This window comes from Gopherus flavomarginatus, chromosome 14 (genome assembly GCF_025201925.1).
Source record: "Gopherus flavomarginatus isolate rGopFla2 chromosome 14, rGopFla2.mat.asm, whole genome shotgun sequence".
Lineage (NCBI taxonomy): Eukaryota > Metazoa > Chordata > Testudines > Testudinidae > Gopherus > Gopherus flavomarginatus.
Window position 1 is genome coordinate 3517632 of NC_066630.1, and position 22879 is coordinate 3540510.

At 54.6% G+C, this 22879-nt stretch overlaps 3 protein-coding genes across 7 annotated transcripts in view; 2 read left to right on the plus strand and 1 right to left on the minus strand.

The window, feature by feature from the left end:
• Window positions 1-345, plus strand: part of FANCA (FA complementation group A) — a 62986-nt gene extending 62641 nt beyond the window's left edge. The window contains 1 exon segment of the mRNA XM_050923279.1: window positions 1-345. Coding sequence (XP_050779236.1) covers window positions 1-108 — 108 coding nt within the window. The 3' untranslated portion in view covers window positions 109-345.
• Window positions 268-11770, minus strand: ZNF276 (zinc finger protein 276). The gene is made up of 11 exons (XM_050923356.1): window positions 11617-11770; window positions 8945-9254; window positions 8594-8640; window positions 7377-7874; window positions 6038-6116; window positions 4722-4802; window positions 4145-4255; window positions 3992-4067; window positions 3335-3452; window positions 2879-2978; window positions 268-1041 (listed from the first exon to the last, which is right to left on the minus strand). The coding sequence occupies exons 1-11, from the start codon at window positions 11768-11770 to the stop codon at window positions 756-758; spliced, it is 1860 nt and encodes a 619-aa protein (XP_050779313.1). The 3' UTR covers window positions 268-755.
• Window positions 11747-22879, plus strand: part of VPS9D1 (VPS9 domain containing 1) — a 25611-nt gene continuing 14478 nt past the window's right edge. For 3 of the 5 annotated variants that reach the window (XR_007769390.1, XR_007769391.1, XM_050923283.1), the window contains exons 1-10: window positions 12998-13161; window positions 14389-14464; window positions 16144-16236; window positions 16889-17045; window positions 17859-17970; window positions 18922-18984; window positions 19674-19726; window positions 20642-20729; window positions 21265-21350; window positions 21734-22218. Coding sequence is in view for 3 of the 5 variants with exons in the window: in XM_050923283.1 (XP_050779240.1) it covers window positions 13066-13161; window positions 14389-14464; window positions 16144-16236; window positions 16889-17045; window positions 17859-17970; window positions 18922-18984; window positions 19674-19726; window positions 20642-20729; window positions 21265-21350; window positions 21734-22218 (1309 nt within the window). In the remaining 2 variants the exon portion in view is untranslated. Of the gene's footprint in view, window positions 11756-12997; window positions 13162-14387; window positions 14465-16143; window positions 16237-16888; window positions 17046-17858; window positions 17971-18921; window positions 18985-19673; window positions 19727-20641; window positions 20730-21264; window positions 21351-21733; window positions 22219-22879 lie in introns of those variants that run through there. The other 2 variants (XM_050923282.1, XM_050923281.1) reach the window with 2 other exon arrangements.

The following is a 22879-nucleotide window of genomic DNA, read 5'->3' on the forward strand; positions in this document are numbered from 1 at the left end:
TTACAGAATCCCTGTGAAGAGTTTGACCCAGAGGTGAAAGCTGCCCTCTTCCATTCCTCGAAGCCCACTGTAGCTGAGGATTTCTGTGATGAACCTGTCCTCTTCTGAGTGATATTGGTAGCCCAGCAAGGGCAGCAGAGAGAGATGTGTCTAACTCTGCAGCTGCAGACAGTGTTTACTAAGTTTTTCCTGTCAATCCATTTCTTTGGATTCCACAAAAGTTATCAGCTGTTCTCCATCTTTGTAACCAGGACTACTTGATTCAAATTACTTTGTAAATAATTTATTACAAGCAAAACCTTGAAGCTCTTGTTAATAATAAAGTAGGTTAAATTTTTTACTTTAGACTTGCTTGGGGAATTGTAATTTTACAAAAAGCCTAGTTTTAAGTCACTCCACTGTGCCATATAACTGTAGACCCATCTGAATAGGAACTACATACATACCTGCAGTTTATGCAACTGCTTAACTGATGTGGTACAACTTGGTTTCTATCACCACATGGGGGATTGTAGAACATCCAGTTCCTTTACATTTGATGGAGACTGTTTAGTACAACACTGCTGAATTTGATCTAAGCATGGAGAATCACAGCACAGTAAAAGCTTTTTTTTTTTTTTTTTTCTTTTGAGCAAGCTGAAGCTATTTCCACTGAGGTGGGTTTTTTCTTGAGAATCTATTAAAATGTATATTAAAAATCCCCACTGCTGAATGGTTTATACAAGGCGGGATCAGTACACACCTCCAGCAGCCCTTCAAGTAGGCTCCTGTTGTGCAGTCTGTTCTGGTTTTACAGCCTGGCTTTCCACAGTCCCTGAAGGATTCAACATGAGAATCTGCTCAGGCTCCAGTGGCTTGGCTTTGTCCTGAGTCTGGGTCAGAGGGTGCACCATGGACATGTGAACATTAAGGTTATGGGCCTTCTCAAAACGCTTTCCACACTGGTCACAGGCAAACTCCAGCTCGGTCTCAGCTTTGTGTTTGGTCATGTGATATTTGAGAGACGCTCGCTGCCTGCACTGGAAACCACAGATTTCACATCTGGAAAGCAAAACACAATTAGAGCAAGGCTACAGTGGCCCCAGCTACAGGTAAGGATGTCAGTAATTCATCACTAGTAAGAAACTAGGGTAACACCTCACTGAACAACAAGGCTTCGACTGGAGATTGTTTTTAATACACTCTCCTGTTCCTGCACAGCAATTATCTGGGTAAATGGGGTTAGGAATATGAATAAGATTGGTGACAGCTAATACTATTTCAGCACTTCAATGGAACATCTCTTGTGCATAGGGCAGGGAAGCTACTGGAGCAGCGCAGTACAAGAAATGCTAAGCTACTGAAGGCCTCTCATTCATAGATTCCAAGGCCAGAAGGGACCACAGTGATATAACACAGGACATAGAACTTCCCCATAACTCCTACAATATCTTTTAGAAAAACATCCACCCTTGATTTAGAAAGTAGCGGTAATGGAGAATCCACCCCAACCCTGGGTAAACTTCCATGGCGAAATACCCTCACTGTGAGGAACATACACCTTATTTCCAGACTGGAAATATGACAATGCCTTGAGGTTGTACCTTGCTCTGTGAGATTGGAGATTGAAGAGGCCATTACTAAATATTTGTTCCCCATGTAGATTATAATCAAGTCATCCTTAACCTTCTCTTTGTTAAACTAAACAGACTGACTCAGAACCCAATCACTTCTAATCCATTACTCATTTGCAGGGGTCTCCAATTTATCAACATGCTTTTTGAACTGTGGACAGCAGAACTGGGCACAGGATTCCAGCAGCACTTGCACCAGTGCCAACTAGAGGTAAAATAACCTCTCTACTTCCATTTATTTCCCTGTTTATACATTCCAGGATCACATTTAGCTCTTTTGGTCACAGTGAGCACTCATGTTCAGCTGATTATCCACTACACCCCACCGATCTTTTTCAGAGTCCCTGCTTCCCAGGACAGAGTCCCCTAGCCTGTAAGAATGGCCTACATTTGTTCCCAGATGTATATGTTTATATCTATTTTAAAATGCATATTGTTTACACCCATTTTACCAAACAATCCAGATTGCTCTGAATCAGTGACCTCCTCATTTTTTACTAATTCCCCAGTTTTTGCATCTACTGGGAGCTGAGGCAATGCAAATTAAAAAGCTTGAGAGTAAGCCTGCAAAGGGAGTGCACTGGGGTGGAGCTAAAAGGAGTCCTGGAAGCAGATAAGTCGAGCTAGTTTGACCAGTAAAGGGAGACTCACAGTTGGTCAGGATCATGATTAGTTACAAACCCAATGTACAACTAGGAAATGTCTCCCTTAGTTACATCACCTCCCTGCTGTTACACTGAGAGGGCAGAGAAATCCCTACACTTCCTAGCATAGGCAGCAGGTCCACCAGGACCCTGTTTTCCAGACACTACAGGACTTCATCCAGCACACCAGGCCCCAGCTTATTTGAACTTTTCTGAACCTGACTTCAGAAAAATGTGTCTTTAAACGAATGCCTTATCCTGGCTTTCAGAAACATGACTGCTACCTAATCCTCCTCAGCTTCCAATCTGAATTTTCTGATGAAAATGCCAACATCTTACAGTGAGACTTAGATGGGGCCTTTTTCTAAACAACATTTAACTATACACACCAAGACTTCGCTACTCTGACTAGGGGAAGGAAATCATACAGATTCCCCAGAGCAGTTTTCAGTATTCTTTAATCAAAGTGCTGTAGGGTTTAGGAAGACTGAACAAATAGGTCACACACACTTTAAGAAGCCAATAGGGCTTCATATTTTAAAGGGGGTCTACCTGGTGACCCTGTCTATTCATTTACTTTATTACACCACTAGGATGTGCATAAGGCCAAAGTGCACTTACTGGAGAGGCTTTGCTCCTGAATGGCGCATCTGATGGACTGAGAGGTGTTTGCGTTGTTTGAAGGTCTGCCCACATTCATCACAGATATAATTCCGTACCTCTGCAGGGAGAACAGAGCTGGTGAAGGAGTCATTGGCACTGTTGACACCTTAGCACCTCAAACATTGATACACACAAGCCCATGCTTACCAGAATCAATTTAAGCTAAACCATGAAGTTCCTTCACTAGCACCTGATGTGGGAAGTAGCTCAAATCCTCCCAAAAGAGAGCATAGTCTGGAGCCCTATCAGTACCAAAGAAACAGTAGAAAGGAGGGGAAGGGGGTCTTAAGCAAATACCACAGTGATAGGGCAGTTTCATACCCAACACAAGGTCTTGGCACAGTGAAGTCATCATCTTGTTCTTGCATAACACCCTCCCTTCGGTTGTGAGCAGCCACTGTCAGCAGGAAGTACCTGTATGAATGAGTTTCACATGGCGCTGTAGGTACCGATCAATCATGAACACCTTGTTGCAGCCAGGGTGGGGACAAGGCCTCTCCCGCACTTCTTCATGATGCTCCTTTATGTGTTTCTAAAAATAAGGATTGGAGACAGGAGCCTCTTTACCCTACTAGGGGTCAGAAGTTAGTTCACACTCCTAATCAATAGCTTACGTAGCACAAGCCAGCAGTACACAGCACATCTAGTTCACTGTGTGAAATGACTCAAGCTTGCATCCAAGCCTGCAAGTCCAGCCTTCTGTAGGACTTTAATAGAACATTGTTAAACTTTCTCTCCAACATTAGGCACCAAGCAGCCCATTAGCCTGCAGCGCTTCCAGAAGGGCTCCCCACCAAGGCAATGGCCGAATCTCAGGAGAAGGTGAAGCACAGCATGAGTTGGAAAGAGACCAGTTCCTCTTTCCACTTGGAATGGAACAAAGACCTCAGACTACACAGGTCACGCAGCTGAACTGTTCACTTTGACCCATCCCTATCCTTCAAGAGAAGGAAAAGGAATGTCCAGATACCATTCTTAATTGTCTACTTGCATGAAAGGTGACTTGTCCCCTTTAATAGCTCACAGCACCTACACTGGAAATAACAAGTCACATGTTAATTCTTAATTTACCTTCATGCCATCGGCCCCCCTGTACACAGCTGTGCACCCCTGGTAAGGACACTTGTAGATGGTAGGCAGCTCCTCCCTGAAAAGCAGAGAATTACTCCAGTGAGATTGTGCTAATCTCAGAGGGTCTCTCACCTCCTTGCTCAGTTCACTTACCTTTCACATTTGATCTTTTTTTTCCAACCTGGCTTGGGTCCTGGCTTCTTTCTTATTTTGGGCTCTTCGGCCTTCTTCGCTTCTTTATTTTCACTCTTTTTGTTAGACCCCCTAAGACAAGGAACAACAATGTAAAGAGATGAATGAGTGTTTGATATTTCATTTGTATTTAATTCAAGTCTAATTTCACCTGAAATGGCCCAGCTAGCTCAGCTGTTTAACCAGAGAGTAGCACAGCAAAGGGCTGGAGACACACAGGTGGAGGAGGAATGCAGCCCGATAGATCACATTCACCTGTTCAGTGAGCCATTCTACTGAGGCACCGTAAATCACATCTCGAGGTGCCAACAGGTTAGGAAGGGAGTGAGGCAGATGTGGAGAGCTTGAGTTCTGGGTCATGTGAGAGCAACAACAAAAAAAAAAAAAAGAAACCACCTTCCCTGGGTTGGCCTCCTCCATCCCAAAAAAACCTAAAGAAGTGGGTCAGGGGACACTGATGCTAATGTCTGGGCTATACCTATTCTGTGGATAAAGAACCAAGTTGTGTTAAAAAAGAAAAGTAAAAAAAGCCCCTTACTTCTTTTCTGGATAAGGCTCAAAGGAGTCATCTGAAGATTGCACGGTTCTCTTATCATTCTCATCTTCACTCAGGAAGTCTCTGAGAAAGAGAAGAAACTTTATAATACATGGTTTGGATGAAACCCTCAGCACTAACACTCCAATTTGCAGATTACTTTAGCAGTCGTCAATATTTGTTTTTTAATCTCCTGCACAAAGTCTCTTCCCACATCATCTCTTAAAGCAAGAAAAAAAAAAACACCCCAAGGAACACTTGAAACTGCAAAATCTACTTCTTTGGAGATTACAGCAAGAATAAATTGAGTATTGTAATGAGAAAAAAGTCTGGCCATGCAGTTAAAGAGATGTACTGGAAGTTGTTAGAGTGGACTTGTCACAACCAACCTCTGCAATAGAACAGGCAATTCTGCAGAGCAAGAACGTAATACAGTTGTTCTGACAGTTACTCTGCAGCTCATTCCACATTCTCCTAACAGCAGCCAACAGGCTTGGGCTTTTTATCCTAGCTATAGAAACAAACAATTCTGGGGTCAAGAAGGAGACACCACAACATTCTGGTATCTTCTAGGTAACATTTTTCAGGCGCTCAGCGACCCTTTTGAATTACACTTTGACCCAGAACTACTATGGTATATGGTCGCTCATTTAGGAGTTTCACTTTAGACACCCTCTTGGGAATCTTGGCCTAATTTTCTTCCACTGTTATGAGGGGTTATGATGATCTCAAAAACTGACAGGCCTTAAGTGTCATTTACTGCCACTCAGCAAGTTCCCATCAAACACGCTCCTTTTGTAAGCAAAGACAAGATTTTGCTAAGTGCAGTCTGATATCTGACAACCAAGATGGATTCTCCTTTAGATATCCACACCAGTGGCTATTCTGGAATCCAGACTCTCAGCAGCTGGAAATGAGAATGAATTATGAGACAGAATAGAAGCTATATGGGCCTGCAGGGCTGGCAACCATCTCACCAGACCTAGCACAGGGCTGGGCAATACCAAACCGGGTGCTTGAAAGACACAGGGCAGCTCTGCTGGGAAACTTTTTCAGAAGCTGCTAAAACATCTATCAGGGATTCCAAATGCCATTTAAACAAAAACGGGACACAATTAGGAAAAAGGAATCCGGGGTGTCAGCTCAGTGAACTTTTATCAAGCTCAGTACAAAGAAACCAGTCCCTGTCAGATGCTGGGTCCAAGGGAGGAAGGGGTTTCACATGACCAGGTCACACTGGAGAATGAGATTCCCCTCGGCTGATCATTTTCATGCTTGCAAAGTACATTTAGGCTATTTTAAACCCACTCTTCTCTCACCCCTCAGAAAGGTCACTGAACTCGTCTTTTACCCGCTCATCCGACGTTGAAGACAGAACCTGCTTCCCACTCAACTGTCCTAGAAAATAAAGGAGAACACTGTGTATAACAAACAAAAAGCAGCTATAAGAAGCCAGCAAACGTTGGAGAATTCACTCTCAGCGGCTGGCTGCATACGCTCTCTGAGGATGGGTTAACCACATGTCTGACCCTAGGACTTCATGAGACCTGGGGCCTTCATCTCCTATACTCCAGGAACTGTTGCCCCAATGCTCATGTAAACACTCTTGATTCTGACCCATACCAGTTTCTGATTTGTGGTTGTAATATATCTGAGACTAAGCAGCTTTCAATTACGTTTCCTGTCGTTAGCCCCAGGAAGTCTCACTCGCGCCTTTTTCAGATGCATGATCCAGAAAACAAGGTGGAGTCACCCAAGCCCACCTATTTAAAGTCAGGAGATAATCCCCAGTGGTGTCACACATCACCTTGAGAAGGGACAAGAGATGAAGGTGCCAAATCAGGCCTGCAGGGTGAATGGAGGCAGCTCTCTAAGTACTTACTGGTCCACTGCTGGGATAATGCTGGAAAGTTTCCCGTGAATGACTGAGGGCAGTGACCAGGCTCTCCCTGGTTCCTCACACACCTGCTGTGGTGCTGGAGAGGGAGGAGGCAAGGCCATCCACCCAGCAGCTCAGAGACACACCTTGTATTTATTAACAATTAGGGAAACTCTGGTAGCGCAGCATAGGAGCGAAGAGCTAACAACTGCACTGCATTGTCCAGCCCCCTGCACAAATGTTTCTCTCTGAAATGTCAGCACACGCCACATGGAACAGCCTGGGAAACACATCCAGAGAGCTCCCAGAGCGAAGAGGAGCAGTCCAGTCCCTCCCCCCCAGCCATGGCCCATTTCGCTCACTTGGTACTTTTCATCATGAATCTCCACTGGGGCGGAAGCAGGTCTCATCCCCATCAACAGACGGGGAAACTTGGGCACAAAGAGGCAAAGTGACTTGCTCAAGGTCACAGAGCAAGTCCATGGCCAAGCCACGATTTGAATCCACATGCTTCTGGGCCCCAGCCCTGTGCTCAGAGCCCAGCTTCCGTGGTTAATTTTTAAATATGCTTCCTTTCTGCAAAGCTCGGTTTCTAACATCAACCTGGACTGAGTTTTAGGTGCTTTTGATTGCGGTTTATGCCATCCTGAAGGACCACTCATCCCGGAGGTGACAGCACAGTCAGAAAGTTCTGCATGGACCCAGACTTGGAGTCTGGGGAAAAGGGCCTTCACCTGTCCCCATATAGTTGGAGGTCACTTTTTAGGCAAAACTCTTACCTGGGGCACTGCTCAGTGGAGAGGCTGACTGGGGCAGACTTTTCTCCTGTAAAGAGACTGGACTGTCCTCTTGTGAATGAGATGAATTCCTGATCTGTGGCAACTGATTCTCAGCGCCTAGCGGCTCCGATGTGGTCCCTTTGTTTACTGGCTGCTCGCAAGTGCCTGTCCTTGCTGCAGTAAGCTGGGGCCTGGGAGCAGAGGCAGCCCCCGCATTGTCTGCACTTGCCCCATTGTCAGTCAAACGCTGTGCTGCGCTCTTGTTCCATTCCCATGTAACGGACAAGGCATTATCGACTAGCACCGTGCTGCAATCAGAATCTGTATCCATAACATAGTCATGCCCGTTTCCACAGCCCCACACGGCTCGAATTATCCCACAGTACTCGGAAGATAACACACTCTGCAGGCTTGGCACAGACTGGCAGTTCCCTGCATGGTTGTGGGTCCACATAACCAAATTATTCAGGCACTGGGGGCTGGATGTGATCAGATCTACTGTTCAAAGGGGAGAGAAGAGCATGCAAGTAGTTAGTTACTTCAGCAGTACCAGGCTGTTGAACGGTGCTTATCTCCACTTACGTAGCATGGTGATAAGTTGTTTTGCTATCTATCTGGCTCTGTATACCATGCCCAACGGCTAAGCTGAACCATTTAAAAACACCCGAAACGTGTGGCTGTAAAACATGCAGAGTTGATGGAGGAGCTCAGGCTGGCAGAGGACCCAAAAGTACATTTTAAAAGAACGCATCTACTGGAATTTAACAGACTGGTTTTAAAAAGTAACCTGATAAATTGGGACTACTACAAAGCTGTTTTCTGCCACTCCGCTGGGTTTGAGGGACTTTTGAGCAGGCCCAAGAATGTGACCAGATATACTCAGTCCCAGCCCTCTTCCTCTCCGTGTGCCCTGCTGCCTCTTCAGCTGATGCCACTACTAAACCCCCTTGTGTGGAACCTGCGAGGAGAGCAAACAGGTGAGATCCCAGAGCAGGGCAGAAGTCTGATGTCCTCGTCTAGTGAATGACACAGGACCATAAAGCAGTGACACAGAACTGTCAAATGCACTAAAGGAACAAACTGAAAGAAACTTCTTTTAAATGACCAGATTTCAAGTTAGGGGCGTCCCATCTGACTGTTCAGTCGAAAACCTCAAACTCTAACAGTATCACAGAATAAACAAAAAATAGTTCCAAATAACTCTGTACTGCACTTACCCAAACAGGGGGCTTCTGCATCTGGCTGTGGCTGCACATCACTGTTCCTACACACAAAACAAAGCAGCGCGTGAAGAATCTCTTCCAGGAAGACAGAAAACCAGGAACACAGTAGCAGCTAGAGACAGGGCAGTAACAAAACTAATGCATCTAAATGTGGCAGTAGCAGATAAGAGCACATGCTGTCTACAAAGAAAACAGATTCAGCCATTAGCTGTTTACAGCTGCTAAAAATACATCCTGTCCTGGGAGTTCAGTGCCCGGAAATTCCACAAGTAAACTAACAAGTACAAATATACAGAAATTTATGACTTGAAAAATGAACAAGAATAAATAAAACTCAACACATACTTTCCTTTTGACTTTATATGGCCAGTGGGAGATGCATTCACCCTCTGAATAAACGTCTTGAGGATGCTGCGACATTTGTAAAACTGGGCATGGCATTTCTTGCAGACATATTGCGGGAGAGCAGGATCCTGCCGGACTGCTACTCTGACCAGTCGCTGGAAATCGGTGAAGAACACTTGATCCACACGTCGTTGCTTCTCTGAGTTCTCTCCCGTTACAGGAACCTTCCCAAAAGCATTCCGCAAGCTCCGGGAGGAAAACTTGCCATGGCAGAGTCGGCAATATCCTGTGCTCAGGGCTCTACCAATTCCTAAGGAAGGACGAAAATAAGTCAGTTCTAACAAATATACAGGGACTGTCGTGTGTTTGTACAGCACCTAACACAACGGGCCAGACATGGTTGTGGCCCTTACGAGTTACCACAGTACAAATTTTACACAATGACTTCACTCTAAGGTAGTGCATTGCCTTAAAAGAGTCTTGGGTGCAGAGCAACCAGGGCACTCCTTCACTCCAGCCCAAGATCAAGGTGATCATGTGGGAGGCATGCTTGAGGAGTTAAAGAAACAGCTGCCTTTGAGAAGCCAGCAACTGTTGCTGTGTAAACCTGTGCTCAGGACAAGAAAGGGCACCAGTGAAATGGGACTAAGCAGCATGAGGGGACACAAACCTCTCCCCACAAGGGACTACTTCAAAGTAACACACCCCGCCCACCCAAGGACTGAGCAGCCTGCCAGCCCAGCATCAGGCTGGAGTGTGGCTCTTTGACCCTCCCATGGCAGCCCACTGCACTCCTGCTGAACTGCCCTGTACAGAGGATTTCAGTTCTGCCCTTACACAAAGTGACAGTCACTACCTGGCAGCTGCAGTGACACGTCTCTCCCAAAAACTGACCCCTCTAGGGGCTGGGTGACTGCAGCACCCCTGTGTGCACTTTTACCCCAGCTGAATACAGACCACAGGCTGCCCCCTGTCCAAGTGAGGGAACACTGAAGAGATTTCTGTCCACTGACCCTAAAGCACTGGCCCCTGAGAAGCCAGTGCACCATTTCAAATCATACAGCTTCACCATGTGCAGCACCCAGCGTGCAGAGAAACCAAGCACTCAGTCAGGACTTAGCCACCCTGGGTTAAAATTAATAGTTGTGCTTAGCCCCTGTGACATGTCAACAACGTCAGTGTCCAGAACAGTATTAACGGCATTTGTGGAAAACTGGGTTCATGTCAATACCAGGGAACCCAAGCAGGAACCTAGGCCATTCCCCTCACCCATGCCCCCACTGAAGAGCTGACTGCCTGGACCTGCACGATTCTCTGCAGATGAGGAGTGGCACATGGTAGTAAAAGCCCGCCCTGCTCAATTCACAGTTTCTTTACAGGCACGAGAAAGCTCAGACACTACTGATGGCTTTTGGGCTTTGATAGGGTTTTATCACTAGTTATGTTACAAATGTTGCAACTTGAATTCATGTGTAACTGTCTTAGCTTTGAAAAAAATGTTTCCCCTTCAAACAAACAATGTAGCTGTTTCAAGTACAACTCTCAATACGCAAAAATATACACAAGTTAATACAGAATCCGTGCATTCTCAAAGGCCAATGGTCTGGCGTCTAGTACTTCGGTACTTCAGAACAACCCTCCCTCTCTTCCACACACTTAGCACAGTGCACTGTCAAGGAGAGATTGTACTTCCTGACTGTAGCAATGACCAGCTCCTGCCTGGAAGCATGGCAATGGTAACGCTTGTAAGGTGTATCCTCACTCAGGTAGCTGCCAGCAGAAAGCTTTCATGGCTATCGTATAATGGGTGGGGGGCATCTTTAAATGCTGAAAGGTTTAGACCATCTGTGCCCCAACATGCTCATTTTATTCTGTCACACAAATAGCGAGCCTACAGGAAGTTAAGGCTACACCATTTCATTTGAACAGACAACTTCCTAATTTTTCAGCGGATTTTGAATCCCACAATCTGGAACATTCATAGATGATTTCCCCATTTTTCTCTCTTCTTTCACTACGGCGTGTCACCCTGCCAGCGGATAAACACCTCCAAACATCTTCTCAGAGGGGTACACTGGGTGCTTGTGTCAGACACAGAGCTGCTCCCACTAGTGCCCCAGACAGTAAGATGACCTTCTATTCCAGAAAACAGGCTCTGGGGACAGTTAAATCCAAGCCCCTCTCTTGGGAGGAGAAGTGACAGATGACGGGCTTCCTGCCACTCTCTGCACTACTTTGGGCTGGATTTCTAGTCACTCACAGCTTCTCCCCTGCTCCCAGAAACCGCATTTCCTGCGCTACAGGTTGGCCCAGCTGCCCCGGACTCTGGCAAGGCCCCAGGAGCGGGTTTGCTGCTCCCCCAGCCAGAGAGCTCCTTCCCGGGGGATGCCCACCTACTCCCGGGCAGAGGCCAGCTGGCCCTAGCTCTGGCGGCCCGGGACCCCCGCCCTGTTGGTGGGGGTGTGCGGGGGACTCCGGCCCGGGCCACGAGAAGCCGCTCCTGCCCCACGGCTCCCCTCGCCCCCGGGCCAAGGGCAGAACCTGTGCGGGGCGGCTCGTCTGGGCTCCGCCGGGGGGCTCAGAGACCACTGCCGCGGGGGGGGGCGCCCCAGGGCCGGGCCGGGCCGGGTTCAGGGGGGAGGGGCCGGTCCCTGCCCCCCCCCGACACCCACCTGCCTCCTCGGCGCCGTCCTCCGGCTCGTGCTGCGCCGCGGCCCCGCGCGCCTCCTCCCGCGCCGCGCGGCCCCGCCGCCCGCTCCCCGCGCGGGGCTCCGGCCTGCGCCCGCCGGCGGGGGACAGGAACCGGCCGCGCCGATCCCGCTTCATCGCCGCCGCCCAGGGCCCGCTGCGGGCGCCTCCCGCCTCGGCGCTGGGGCTGGCGGGGGCCGCGGCGGGGCACAGCGCCCCCTGGCGGCCCGGAGGAGCCGAGCGCAGCCGAACCCCCACATCGCTCCCAGCCCGGGCTCCGCCTCAGCCACCCACGCGTGTCACGGCCGCGCGCCCCCACCTATCCGCGTGCCGCCAGCCGGGCGGGGGGGAGCATTTGGGAGCGTATTTCTGCAGCCCCGAGGGCCAGAGATTTCTGCCAATGAGAACGTGGATTCTGCGGAATTGGAGTGTGCCACGCTAGCCCCACGCAGGCTGATGCCACCCGTGGGCCAGGGGTTTGAACTGGCTTGTGCTATAGCGGGGGAGCGCCCACGGCATGCTGGGCTCGGTCTGGCCTTTCTTTCACTCCCAAACCTAATCAGACCCTTCCGCTCACATTCCTTCCCCCAGCCGGCTGTCCTGTCCTGCGTGGAGGGGCGTTCCCCTGAGCCCGCCTTCTCCCCTGTACAGCCCCTTCCTGCCGGGGTATTAGCTGCAGCGCCGGGCCCCCGGCCTCCCTTCAGGCTGGAAAGGTGGCCAGCTTTACCCACCTATCTCCAGCACAGGCCAGTGGCCAGACCCCTGACCGGGCCACCGCGGGCTCTGTCCGCGCCCTGAGGCAGGGCCAGCCCCACTCGTTTGCCTGAGGTGCCCAACGCACTCTTGCAAAGAACCAAAGGAGGGGGGTGGATTTAACACTATTTTTTCGAATGGTCTTTGAATTAACAAAAGGCATTATGGGCTGGTGTGTAGGCACTGGGGCTGCTGGGGAGATCCGGGTTCTTGTCCTGGCTCTGCTGCAGACTCGTGATATTGCGCGAGTCCTTCCACGGATCCGTGCCTCAGTTTCCCCTCTTGCAGAACGGGGCTCAGGATAGGTCACTCCCCTATGGGGCGGAGGAGGGCTGCACGGACACGCCCACTGGTGTCTGTGAGGTGCTCGGGCACGGCGAAGACGGCTCCCCGGGGGGAGCCAGAGCAACCAGGGAAAGCTGGCGGGGAGGCGTCCCCGAGGGGCCAGCTCGGACCAGCACGGCTCGGCTCCAGCCCGGCCGCTCCGCGCTAGCTGCCCGCAGATGTGCCCGGCGCTGCACGAATCAGCCCGGCCGCCGCGAGCCCCCCTCCCGGCCGGGTGGAGACGTCACAGAGCATGCGCAGTAGCAGCATGGTCCCTGCTCGCCGCTGCGGCTCACCCCCTGTCACGGCCCGGTGGGCTTCGAGCGCGGAGGGGCCCGGCCCGGCCCCGGCCCGCTATGGCCGCCGGCGGGGACGGGGCGGCGAAGCCGCTGCAAACCGCCATGAAGCTGGCGGCCGGGGCGATCGAGCTGGACACCGGGAACCGGCCGCGGGTGAGAGCAGGGCCGGGCAGCGCGTCCCGTGTCCCGTGCGTGGGCCGCGAGGTGCCCCGCGTGGGAGGGGCCTTGCGCTCAGCGCTGGCACGCAGCTGGGGGCAGCCTCGCGTGCTCGGGGGGGCGCTGGTCCACGCCCCCCAGTGTCCAGGATGGAGGCGGGGATGTGTCGGGCCGGGGCCCGCTGCTGGGGGTCGGGGACAGCAGCCGCTGGAGCCTGGGACGGGGCCCACGACACAGGGCGGGATTGCGCGGGGGCGCTGGGCTGGGCTTTCCCTTCCGGGCAGGGGGAGGGCGCCTGGGCCTGGTTCTGGTTGTGTTGGCGGCGCCGAGTGGGGCAGGGCCACAGGCTCCTACAACAGCCCCTAGCTGGTGACCCCTCCCTGGGGGGGTGCATCCAGCCCAGTATCCAGGGCTCCCCAGTGCACTGCCTTACCAGAGTCTTGGGCTCCTAGGTGTTACCCCAGTACAGATGTTCCACAGTGACTTCCCTGTAAGGCAGAGCAACTAGGGCACGCCTTCCCTCCAGCCCCACATCAAGGTAATCACGGGGGAGTCATGATCTGGGGCCTGCCATCCTCTCCCCACGCCCAGCTGCAGCCCTGCACAGAGCCCTGGGCCCTCGCTGTCCGGTCTCTGTGTTAGTCTGTACAGGGCGTGCGGATAGATGACGGGATAGGATGCTGGACTCACGTGACCCCCAGGTTCCACACCACACAGAGCCTTCCAGATGCTGGGGGAGCTGGGAGCACCCCACACTGGGGGTCAGTTTCTCCAGGAGGAATTGGAAGGCCTTTTCAGCACTCATCCAGGGCCCCCATGTGAACCCGCTGCAGCATCTGCAGCTCAGTGTCTCTCTGGTGCCCGCTGCAGGATGCGGTGTGCTCCTGGTGCAAGAAGTGACCATGCGAGGGTCTCTAGGAGCCGGGGGGAGGGGAGGTGAATCCTTAGATTCCACAGTGGTGGTGCTGTACAGAACCCTGCAAGACCGAGGTGAGGTGACTTGCCACCTCCCCCAGCCTCTCTCCCAAAGGAAGCCCCCCAGAGTGCTCTCTGGGTTCCTCTGATGTGCTTCAGCTGAGAGTTCAGCTGCTGAGTGGGTCAAGGCTGCAGGTTCCGTTGCTCTGATTTCTGGGTGAATGGGTGGGCGGATGGTGCTTGGTAAAGGTGAACTTGGTGAACCAGCTGCTCCTGAGCCCCCCATTCTCTGTCCCTTCTGCTGGATAGGAGGCCTACATGGAGTACCTGAAGAGCATCAGCTACATTTCCCAGGCCCTGCTGGAGGAAGCAGCAGCAGCGAAAGGTACAAAACAGCTTTGTGTTATTTTCTCCCATCCCCCGAAGGGTGGGTCACTGCCTAGTTATCTCCCTGGACGCACCCCCGGATAGTTGTGGGGAGTCTCCAGAGATTAAAAGCTGAAATGCCGTGAGAACTCCCAGCCGGGGATTCTGCCTCAGCAGGGGTGGGGCTCTGTGGCTTAACCCGCAGTTCAGATCTTTGGGCCTTAGGGGTTATTTTGATTGATTAATTACTGTAAAAGTGAGCTGTGTGAGGAGTGCCGCACAACTCACTAATGAAATACAGCCACACTGGGACAGCTCTCTGGCACCCAGTAGCTATCTCCGTGCTCCAGTCCCAGCTGCCTTCGTTCCTCCAGCCCCCTAGAAGGTGGCAGGGATTGTGTGGGGGTGGGCAGCGGACGATGTACAGTCACGTACCTGGCGGTGTTGCTCTCTACCCACGTGCACGCAGGAGAGCCCTTGGTAGAAGGGAACTGCTGACTCTGAAAATTCCCACTAGTAGGCAGTGTCCAGCAAAAATTTCCAACAGTAACCACCAGACTTGCCACTTCCATGGTGAAAAGCAGGTGCTGGACTGCTTTTCCCTCACTCTCCGGAGGCTTCACAGCCCCGAAACATTTGTTTTCCTTCATGGCCTGGGGGCCGCTGCACAGCTGAGGGCTTTCAGACAGGCCCTGTGTAGTGCAGCCGGTCTATGCACCATCTGACTGCATGCATGTGCCAAGGACTAAAGGGACAAGGAACTACTTCACATTGTTGGCTGCCTCTGTGCCGGAAGCACGGATAACCATATTCGTCCTTCACGTAGCCGCAATCTGAGTGATTGGATCAGCAAATCCAGTAGAACCCCAGAGGGATGGATGCTGGCCGTAACTCTGAGATGTTTGTAACTCTGAACTTTGACTTAATACAGCTTTGAAACTTTACTAGGCAGAAGAAAAAGGCTGCATTTAAGTGAAACAAGCACAGAAACAGTTTCCTTACCCTGTCAAAATCTTTTTTTTAAACTTTCTTTTTATTTTTAGTAGTTTCTGTTGAACACCGGACTGTTCTGTACAGGTTTCAGAGTAGCAGCCGCATTAGTCTGTATCCGCAGAAAGAACAGGAGTCTCTGAGGTGCCGCAGGTACTCCTGTTCTGTGCAGTGTTTGCGTTTATTTGCCTCTGCTGGCTGACTGCATACTTCCGTTCCGAGCGCAGGGTGCGGTTGACTGGTCACTTCATAACTCTGAGGTTCTGTTGTACCCTCTGAGTCTGTCAGCAGAGCACCTGGGACACTCTGCAGCCAGGAAGGAAAGGGTGCGGCCTCCCTGGCTGCCTCCTGCAGTGTGTTGGACCCAGAATGCTCTGGGGCCCTGTTAGGTGGCGTTGGTGAGGGCTGCTGGAGGCTGCACTGCGTCCGGCGGAGGGCCCAGCTTGGAAAGTCTCTTGTCTCAGAAGGCCCTGGAGAAAGGCAGCCTGCAGTGCTCAGGGAACCCTTCCCTTGAGGCAGGGCCCTGTGTCCCGGCTGGCCAAGGAGGAGGGTGGGGTAGAGAACAAGCTGTCCCTGCCCGTTGGTTATAACACAAAGCAGCCCGGTGGGAAAGTGGTGCCAGCTGGAGGCCTGGGTGGGTCAAACTCCCCCCAGCACCTTCCTGTCTGGGAAAGGACACCCAGTGACGCCGCCTCTTGCCTGTGCCAGGTGGGAGCGACGCCGTGCTGCCCGACACCCCAAAGATGCTGAAGCTCGCCGAGCAGTGCTTGGAGCGAGCCAAGTCCAGTGCCGCAGTGCTCGGTGAGTTGCCCCCGGCCGCAGGGCCAGGCGAGACGCGGCCTGCTGGGCTGAGCTCTGGGGAAGGAGGATTCTTGAGGCACAAAGCACCTGCTTCTTGCCTCTGGGAGCTGGGGCCTCTCTCCGGCAGACACACACCTTGTTGCAGAGCCACCACGTAGGTTATTGACGGAGCATGAATGTTACGGCCCAGGCTGGCCAGCTGCCCCCCATCCCGGGGAGAGTGGGAGGCTCGGCTGAGGTCAGGGGAGTGGCAGCAGGAGGAGGCTGACCTGTATCTGTAGGGGTGGGAGGGAGGGGGTGGGTTTCATTGATTCTCCACCTCCTCACGCAACAGGACCTTGGAGCCTTTGGAGGTAGAGCCCCCAGGGAGAGGAGACTCCTGCTGGCTTCCCTAGCAGGACTGCAGCATTGCCTGCTTCCCTCGCCTCTGATGCTGAGACCCAGGAGGCATCAAGGCAGCAGATCCCTGCCAGTGTCTGGTTCAGGTGCTCATTGCGGAGGCCTCTGGGTGCACAAAGGGGCTGGGGCTGGGTTGCCTGGCCCTGCTGCTCCGAGGCACTCAGGAGCCCCAGGTTTCCCTGCCAGCCTTCACTGCTTGTAGTAACTTCTAAACAAAACACTTGCTTTGACCCATGTCTTCCCCCAACCCCAGGGAAGGTGAAGCCAGCGGCCCACGAGAGGGGCCCCAGCCCTGCTCCCATCTCCAGGCACCGCAGGGTCTTCTCGGATGAAGGGGGAAAGCTGTCTCCCTTCCTCCCCCCGGAGATCTTCCAGAAGCTGCAGATCACCAAAGCTCAGGGCACTAAGAAGTAAGTGAGGTGGAGCTGGGCCATGTGGCGTGGAGTCTCCCCAGCCCTCCGGGGGCTGCAGGCTGGGGGGGCTGCATGTGGAGTGAAGAGCCATCCCCTCCAAATGCAACCATGTGCCATAGTGCCAGCTTGACCCAGGTAGGGAGGTTCCCTCCTCTCCACTAGCTGTGCTCCTGTTTCAGGCCGGCAGATGGCAGTTGGCCAAGGGGTTGGATGCTGCCCACCGAAACCTCTGGAAGCTCTGGACCATGCCCAGGACTTCCCTGCAGAGCTCTGGGCTCCCCTGGTTTTGTGTCTTGCCTCCCAGGAGGATCTGGGTGCTGGGTTTCTAGCAGCCTCCTCAGATGTCAGCCCTTTGGCCAAGGTGCCCATACGTTCAGGCCTGAGGCAGCTTGGCGGGGGGAGCCCTTTGGTCCAGGCCATTCTGCCCACGCTGAGCCACCTGATTCCAACTGCCTGCGTGGAGCCCAGCAGTGACGCTGAGGGGCAGGACCTCAGGCACGGGGTCGGGAGATGGGGTGTCGCTCCGTGAGCCCCTCCTGTCGAGAGTAGTTTCCTCCCTGGTGGAAGAGAACATGGAGGTTCCCGGTGCAGGGTGCTGCTGTGCCAGGCAAGGAAGGGAAGAATTGTGTGGCCTTCGAGCCTGTCCAGGTTGGGCCAGAACATGGGTGAAGAGAGACCCGGGATTGTCTCTTGCTGCAGCTTCTTGATCTAGGCCGGGCTGATCCAGGTCTCACACTCAGTGTGGGGCCAGCCCTTGCCGGGACGTCCTTCCTCTCCCAGGGTAACTTTGCAGCTCTTGTGTCGTCTCAGGGAGCTCACCCCTCTGGAGGAGGCTTCACTGCAGAACCAGAAGCTGAGAGCTGCTTACGAGGCCCGGATGGCACGGCTGAACCCCAGCCAGGCTGTGCAGAAGACTTCCCTGGCAAGTGGAGACCCCCCGGCGTGGGCAAGGATCTGGGCGGAGGCTGTAGCCCAGCCAGGCTGCACAGGAAGCCATCCAGCATGAAGCATGGGACGGGCAGTCCCTTCATAGCACATCCTCTGTGCTTTCCCCAGGGGCTTCCCCTGCGTGGAATGGGTACAAACGCCAGCCGGAGGCTCTGTGAGAGCGGAGTGCTGGGGTCCAGGTCTCTGGTGCACCGGTCCCTGCTGCCTGGGAGCCAGGCTCCTCTGGCTGGGGCATCGGGAGAGCCATGTTTAACAGGTGCTGCTGGGTTGGTCTTAGCTGCAAGAGGGTGAGCGTCAGCTGCTGGATAGCACAGCTGGGATGGCCACTCCTGCTCCTCAGAGAAACTGGGCTCCCCAGTGCGGGGATGGCCCGGGGGTTTCCCCTGGCACCTACAGCACCCTGCTGTCGGGGTGTGGGGGGCTGGAAGGGGATCATGGACCAGCGGAACCCAGACATAATGGGGGGTAAAACCAGAGGACCATTCCTTCCCCCCAACTTTGGAATAGCCTGCAGTTGCTCCTGCCTCAGAGCATTCTGGGTAGTGGCATGTAAATAAGCGTGGTTTCCAAGTCGCTGCCACAGCCCCGTGGAGCTGAAGAGGGGCCTGCCCCACCAGCTGCGTGGCCCTGGGCCCTGTGTTTTGGGAGTGCCAGGACTGGGTGCTCTCATTTGCATGTCCTTACCCAGAGTGCCCTGCACTCCCGGCCATCCCCGAACGGCGTCGGGTTCTGGGAGCATGTGGAGAAGTTTGGGCGTTTCTGAGGTGCAGCCGGTTCCTTTCCGAGCATGCTGGACACGAGGGATGGCCTGGCCCGGCCCGTGCTCTGCCCCAGCACTCTGCAGTGCACAGGGCTGATGTTCTGATGAGGTAGAGGTCGCAGCGAGCTTGTGGGAATGCCAACGAGGCCTGTCTCTGCTTTGCAGACACTGTCCCTCCAGCGGCAGATGATGGAGAACCTGGTGATTGCCAAAGCCCGGGAGGAGACGGTATCCTTCCCATCCTGCCCCGGCAGCAGTCACGGCTCCCCAAGCACAGCGGAGGAGAAATTCAGTTCCTGGCACAGAGGGTCACCACCTAGTCTGAATCCCAGGGGAAAGGCCAGGGAGATGGCACCTCTTAGATGTAACAGCAGCACTAATGCCAAAGAGACAGCTCCTGCCACCAGTGCATGGACTGCTTGTGTCTCCTGCCCAGCCTCCCCAGAGCAGGGGGCTGCTGCTCCCCTGCCCCAGCGCGTACCGAGAAGCACAGGCCCCTCAGCCCCTGCACCAGGCGCCTGGTTCAAATACCCTCCTGGCCAAGTGGAACGCAGGACGGGGGTGTCTGCAGCGTGTCCCAGCCAGGGCTAGCTCTAAAGGGATGGGGAGCTGCTCAATTCCCCCAGGGCGCCTCTCGGCCCTGTCACTGAGAAGCAGTCATGTCTGCCCCCTCTCCATGCAGGGCTGCACTGGGGTGTCGGTGGGTCATGGGGCTCTGGGTTCTGCCAGGTGCTGAGTGACATTTGCTGTGATTGCCTCTGTGCACACTGTGTTGAGCCTCTGGCCAGAGGCGTGTGCCTCTGAAGCTGTCTGTGCTGAGCTGCGGCGGTAGTTGCAGGACAAGCCCTGCCCCTGTGCATGGCCATGGCTGGCTGGGTAGAGACACAGCTGTGGAGCCTTGACTCAGCTTGCCCCAGCTTCAGAGGAAGATGGAGGAGCGCAGACTGCGGCTGCAGGAAGCTGCCAACAGGTGAGCAAGACCAGGGCTCAGGGAAGGGCCCCTTGTCCGGAGGCTTTTCTGGGGCGGGAGACCCAGCTGTGGTGGGTGAGGAAAGGAAACAGCAAAGCTTCTGTTGGTTAAATGACCCCCTGATGGGGAGAACTCCCACTTCCTGGCTCCCCTCAGCCGGGGAGGAAAGGCTGCTTGTTTGTGGCAGGGCAGAGAGCGATTATGGGTGTGCTCGTTTGCATGTCATTACCCCACATGCTCGCCCATCCTGTCGCTCCCTCCAGTGGAGCAGGGTTCTGGGAGCGCTGGGAGAGGGGTGTGAGTCCACAGGACTGTCGTCAGCATCCTTCCGAACCAGCATCCAGCAGCTTCTCCAGGTCTGTCTCGTTTGGGTTCCCAACTGGTGCGAACTGCCTCTGTTCCCTACCACAAGCAGAGCTGAGTCAGAGACGCTACTGGGTGTGCCCTCGTGTGCCCGCTCACCCCCAACACACTTGTGCCTGCCCCATCCCATCTCCAGTGGAGGCACCCATACAGCTAAAGTGATCTGGCATGGCAGCGTATGCTGGCGCTCAGCCCCGGGCGCCCGGGTTGGATCCGAAACTTATGGCCTGTGTGCAACATCCCGCCTGTGACCTCCTGGTGCTCCTTTCCCTTCCCCTCTGAGCCCTGCTCGGGGTCCAGCCTTCAGGTGCAGGGTGTTGCAGTGCTGTTCTGCAGGTGAGCAGCCCCGTTTCCAGACACCTGTTCCCATTTGGCTGGATCATTGCATCGTGGCCGGAGCTGGCTGGGCTCTCGAGGCGTCTGCTCTGGGTATTGCTAGAGCTGGTGTCCTGCAGTCTGCCCTCCCGCCCATCTGGGTGGCACCCAGCCCTGGCTCCAGACAGAAGGGCAGCAGCGGGTCTCTCACCCTGCCCTGTGGTCTCTCTTGGGCAGGAGGTTCTCCAGCAGCATCGCCCTCACCCCTGAGGAGCAGGAGCAGAGGGCGCTCTATGCTGCCATCCTGGAGTACGAGCAGGACCACGTGAGTACCAGTGCGGCAGCACCCTGGGAAGTGACTGGCTGGTCGCTGTCCCTCCCCTGGGGCATTCAGGAGCCGGCTGGACCCTGTTCCCCGGCACGCGGCCCTCGATGCCTGCCTGCTGCCCCACAAGCCATCTGCCCTGGTCGGTCGGAAGGGGACGGAGCTGGGAGCTAGCCCCAGCGAGGCCAGGCCATGGTGGGAGTGACAGAAAGTGCCCAGCCCTGATCCAGGCGTTCTGGTCTCTGGCAATGGTGGCAGGAGAGGAAATGGTGCTGCTGCTTGGCTCTAGCACTTGAGAGAGCACAGGCCCCCCCTGCTGTTTGACTGCGTCTGGGCAGCAGTGCCCATCTGGCCAGGCTGTGGCTCCGGAACCAGGAGGTTCTGCGTGCTGCGGGGGCCATGGCCTTGCTGGGTGGTTGGGAGCGCTGGGAGCTTTGCTGGGTGGGAGGGGTCAGTTATCTTTTGGGGTGGCCTTGTCCAGGGCTCCCCTGGTGGGAGCCGCAGCCTCAACTGTTCTCTGCTGCTGTCCCCCCAGGAGTGGCCGAAGCTCTGGAAAGCCAAGCTGAAGAAGAACCCGACAGATCTGTCTCTGGTGTCCGGTCTCATCTCCCACCTCCTCAGGTAGCAGCTAGCAGGAGAGCTGACGCGGGCTGAAGGGCCCCTCCTCTCCCCTCCCCTGGCCAAGGCTCTGCGCTGGGGGGTACCATGTGGCTGGGTGCCGTGTCCTGCTGAATTGCTCCTTGGCTCTCCTGGCCCTAGGCAGGGTGGGTGGCTGCCAGACAGTGACAGGAGGGGCTTGCCTGGGAGTGCCGTGCATTCGACCACCAAACTCTGCCCTGCCCCTGGAGGGAGGTGCGGGGGGATCCTGCTGAGGCTCCTAGCCCTGGTGTGGTGCTGTGCTCCCCGCCACATGGTCTGCAGCTCCCGTTGTCCTAGCAGTGCACCCCAGGTGAGGCCTGGCTCCTCTCCCCTCCCTGTAGTGAGCATCTGCCCTTTGCTTCTAGCTTCCCTGAGCACCCCATTTCCCAGCTGTTGAAGAAGCTCCAGCATGTGATCTACAGCAGACTGTACCCCATCGTGAGCCAGAACCTCGGTGACCTCAGCACTGCTTCCAGGACCTCCAGGGGCTTCTCCTCCCTCTCGCTGGATGCTGAGGGACTGTTGACCCCAGTGCCTGGGGGCCGGAGACTGAGGTCCTCCCAGAGCTTGTACTGCATGGCCTCCGTCCAGGAGAACAAGGTGAACTTGGGACACAGCCTGTCCACGCCGCCCCTGAGCGACGGCCTGGGGACAGAGAGCAGCCCACAGGAAGAGGCACCTGCCCACCTGGCCAACCGAGAGGGCTCCTTTGAGGACCTGGAACGGTTCCTGGCAGCGCCCGAGACCTGGCCCACTGGCCCCCCAGCGGAGCCCCAGGCCCCAGCTGAGAAGGAGGCCTCTCTGCAGGAGCAGCTGAAAGCCATTGTGAAGGACATTCACAACTCAGTGGGTGAGGGGCGTGTGGGGAGAGGTGTGAGTGATGGGCCCACGTGATACTCACATGGGGACTGGGTATCCTAGTGAGAGAGACAGGGTCCCGTGGATTGTTCCCTCCAGGGCTTTGTCCTGTGGGAGGGGGAGTAATGCCACAGCCATGAAGATAACCCAAAGTGCTGGGCCCGTTCACCCCTCAGTTACCCAGCGTGTCCTCCCGATCAGTGCATACCCACCACCCATAGACCTAACGGCCCATGCCGTGTCCCAGCATGCACCGCTCTGTCCTGCTCCACGCTCTTGGAGCTGGAGCCTGTCGGGAGGGTGAGAACGTGGCCTGCCGGTGCTGGGTGCCCCTGCTGTGGGGCTCCTCCTTGGTTCTCAGCTGGGCAGAGTCCCCTTTGGAAGCTCCACAGAAGGCAGCGTGGGCTGCCTGGCCCTTCAGCCACGGGGTGAAGCACCCTGCGCTTCTCCATGTGGGGGTCGGAGGAGGCCCAGCGAGTGAGGCAGTTGTGCCAGGTCCTCCTAGTGTTTCTGGCACCTGCGGTGGTGGGCTCCTGGGAGCTGCTGCTGTCATGCTGGTAGGACTGGGGGCCAGCAAGCCACCTCCTGGCTCCGCTGTGACACATCTGCTTCCTGCTCACCTGCCCCTGCCCTCCCAGGTCGGATTGCTGCAG

What these genes read in the sequence shown, in the direction of transcription:
- ZNF276 (XM_050923356.1), bottom strand. Translation starts at nt 11,770, where the DNA reads ATGAAGCGGGATCGGCGCGGCCGGTTCCTGTCCCCCGCCGGCGGGCGC. An exon ending in GGACGGCGCCGAGGAGGCAG is followed by an intron (nt 9,255 to 11,616) that starts GTGGGTGTCGGG and finishes GTCCTTCCTTAG; the next exon opens with GAATTGGTAGAGCCCTGAGC. An exon ending in TGCAGAAGCCCCCTGTTTGG is followed by an intron (nt 7,875 to 8,593) that starts GTAAGTGCAGTA and finishes CCCTTTGAACAG; the next exon opens with TAGATCTGATCACATCCAGC.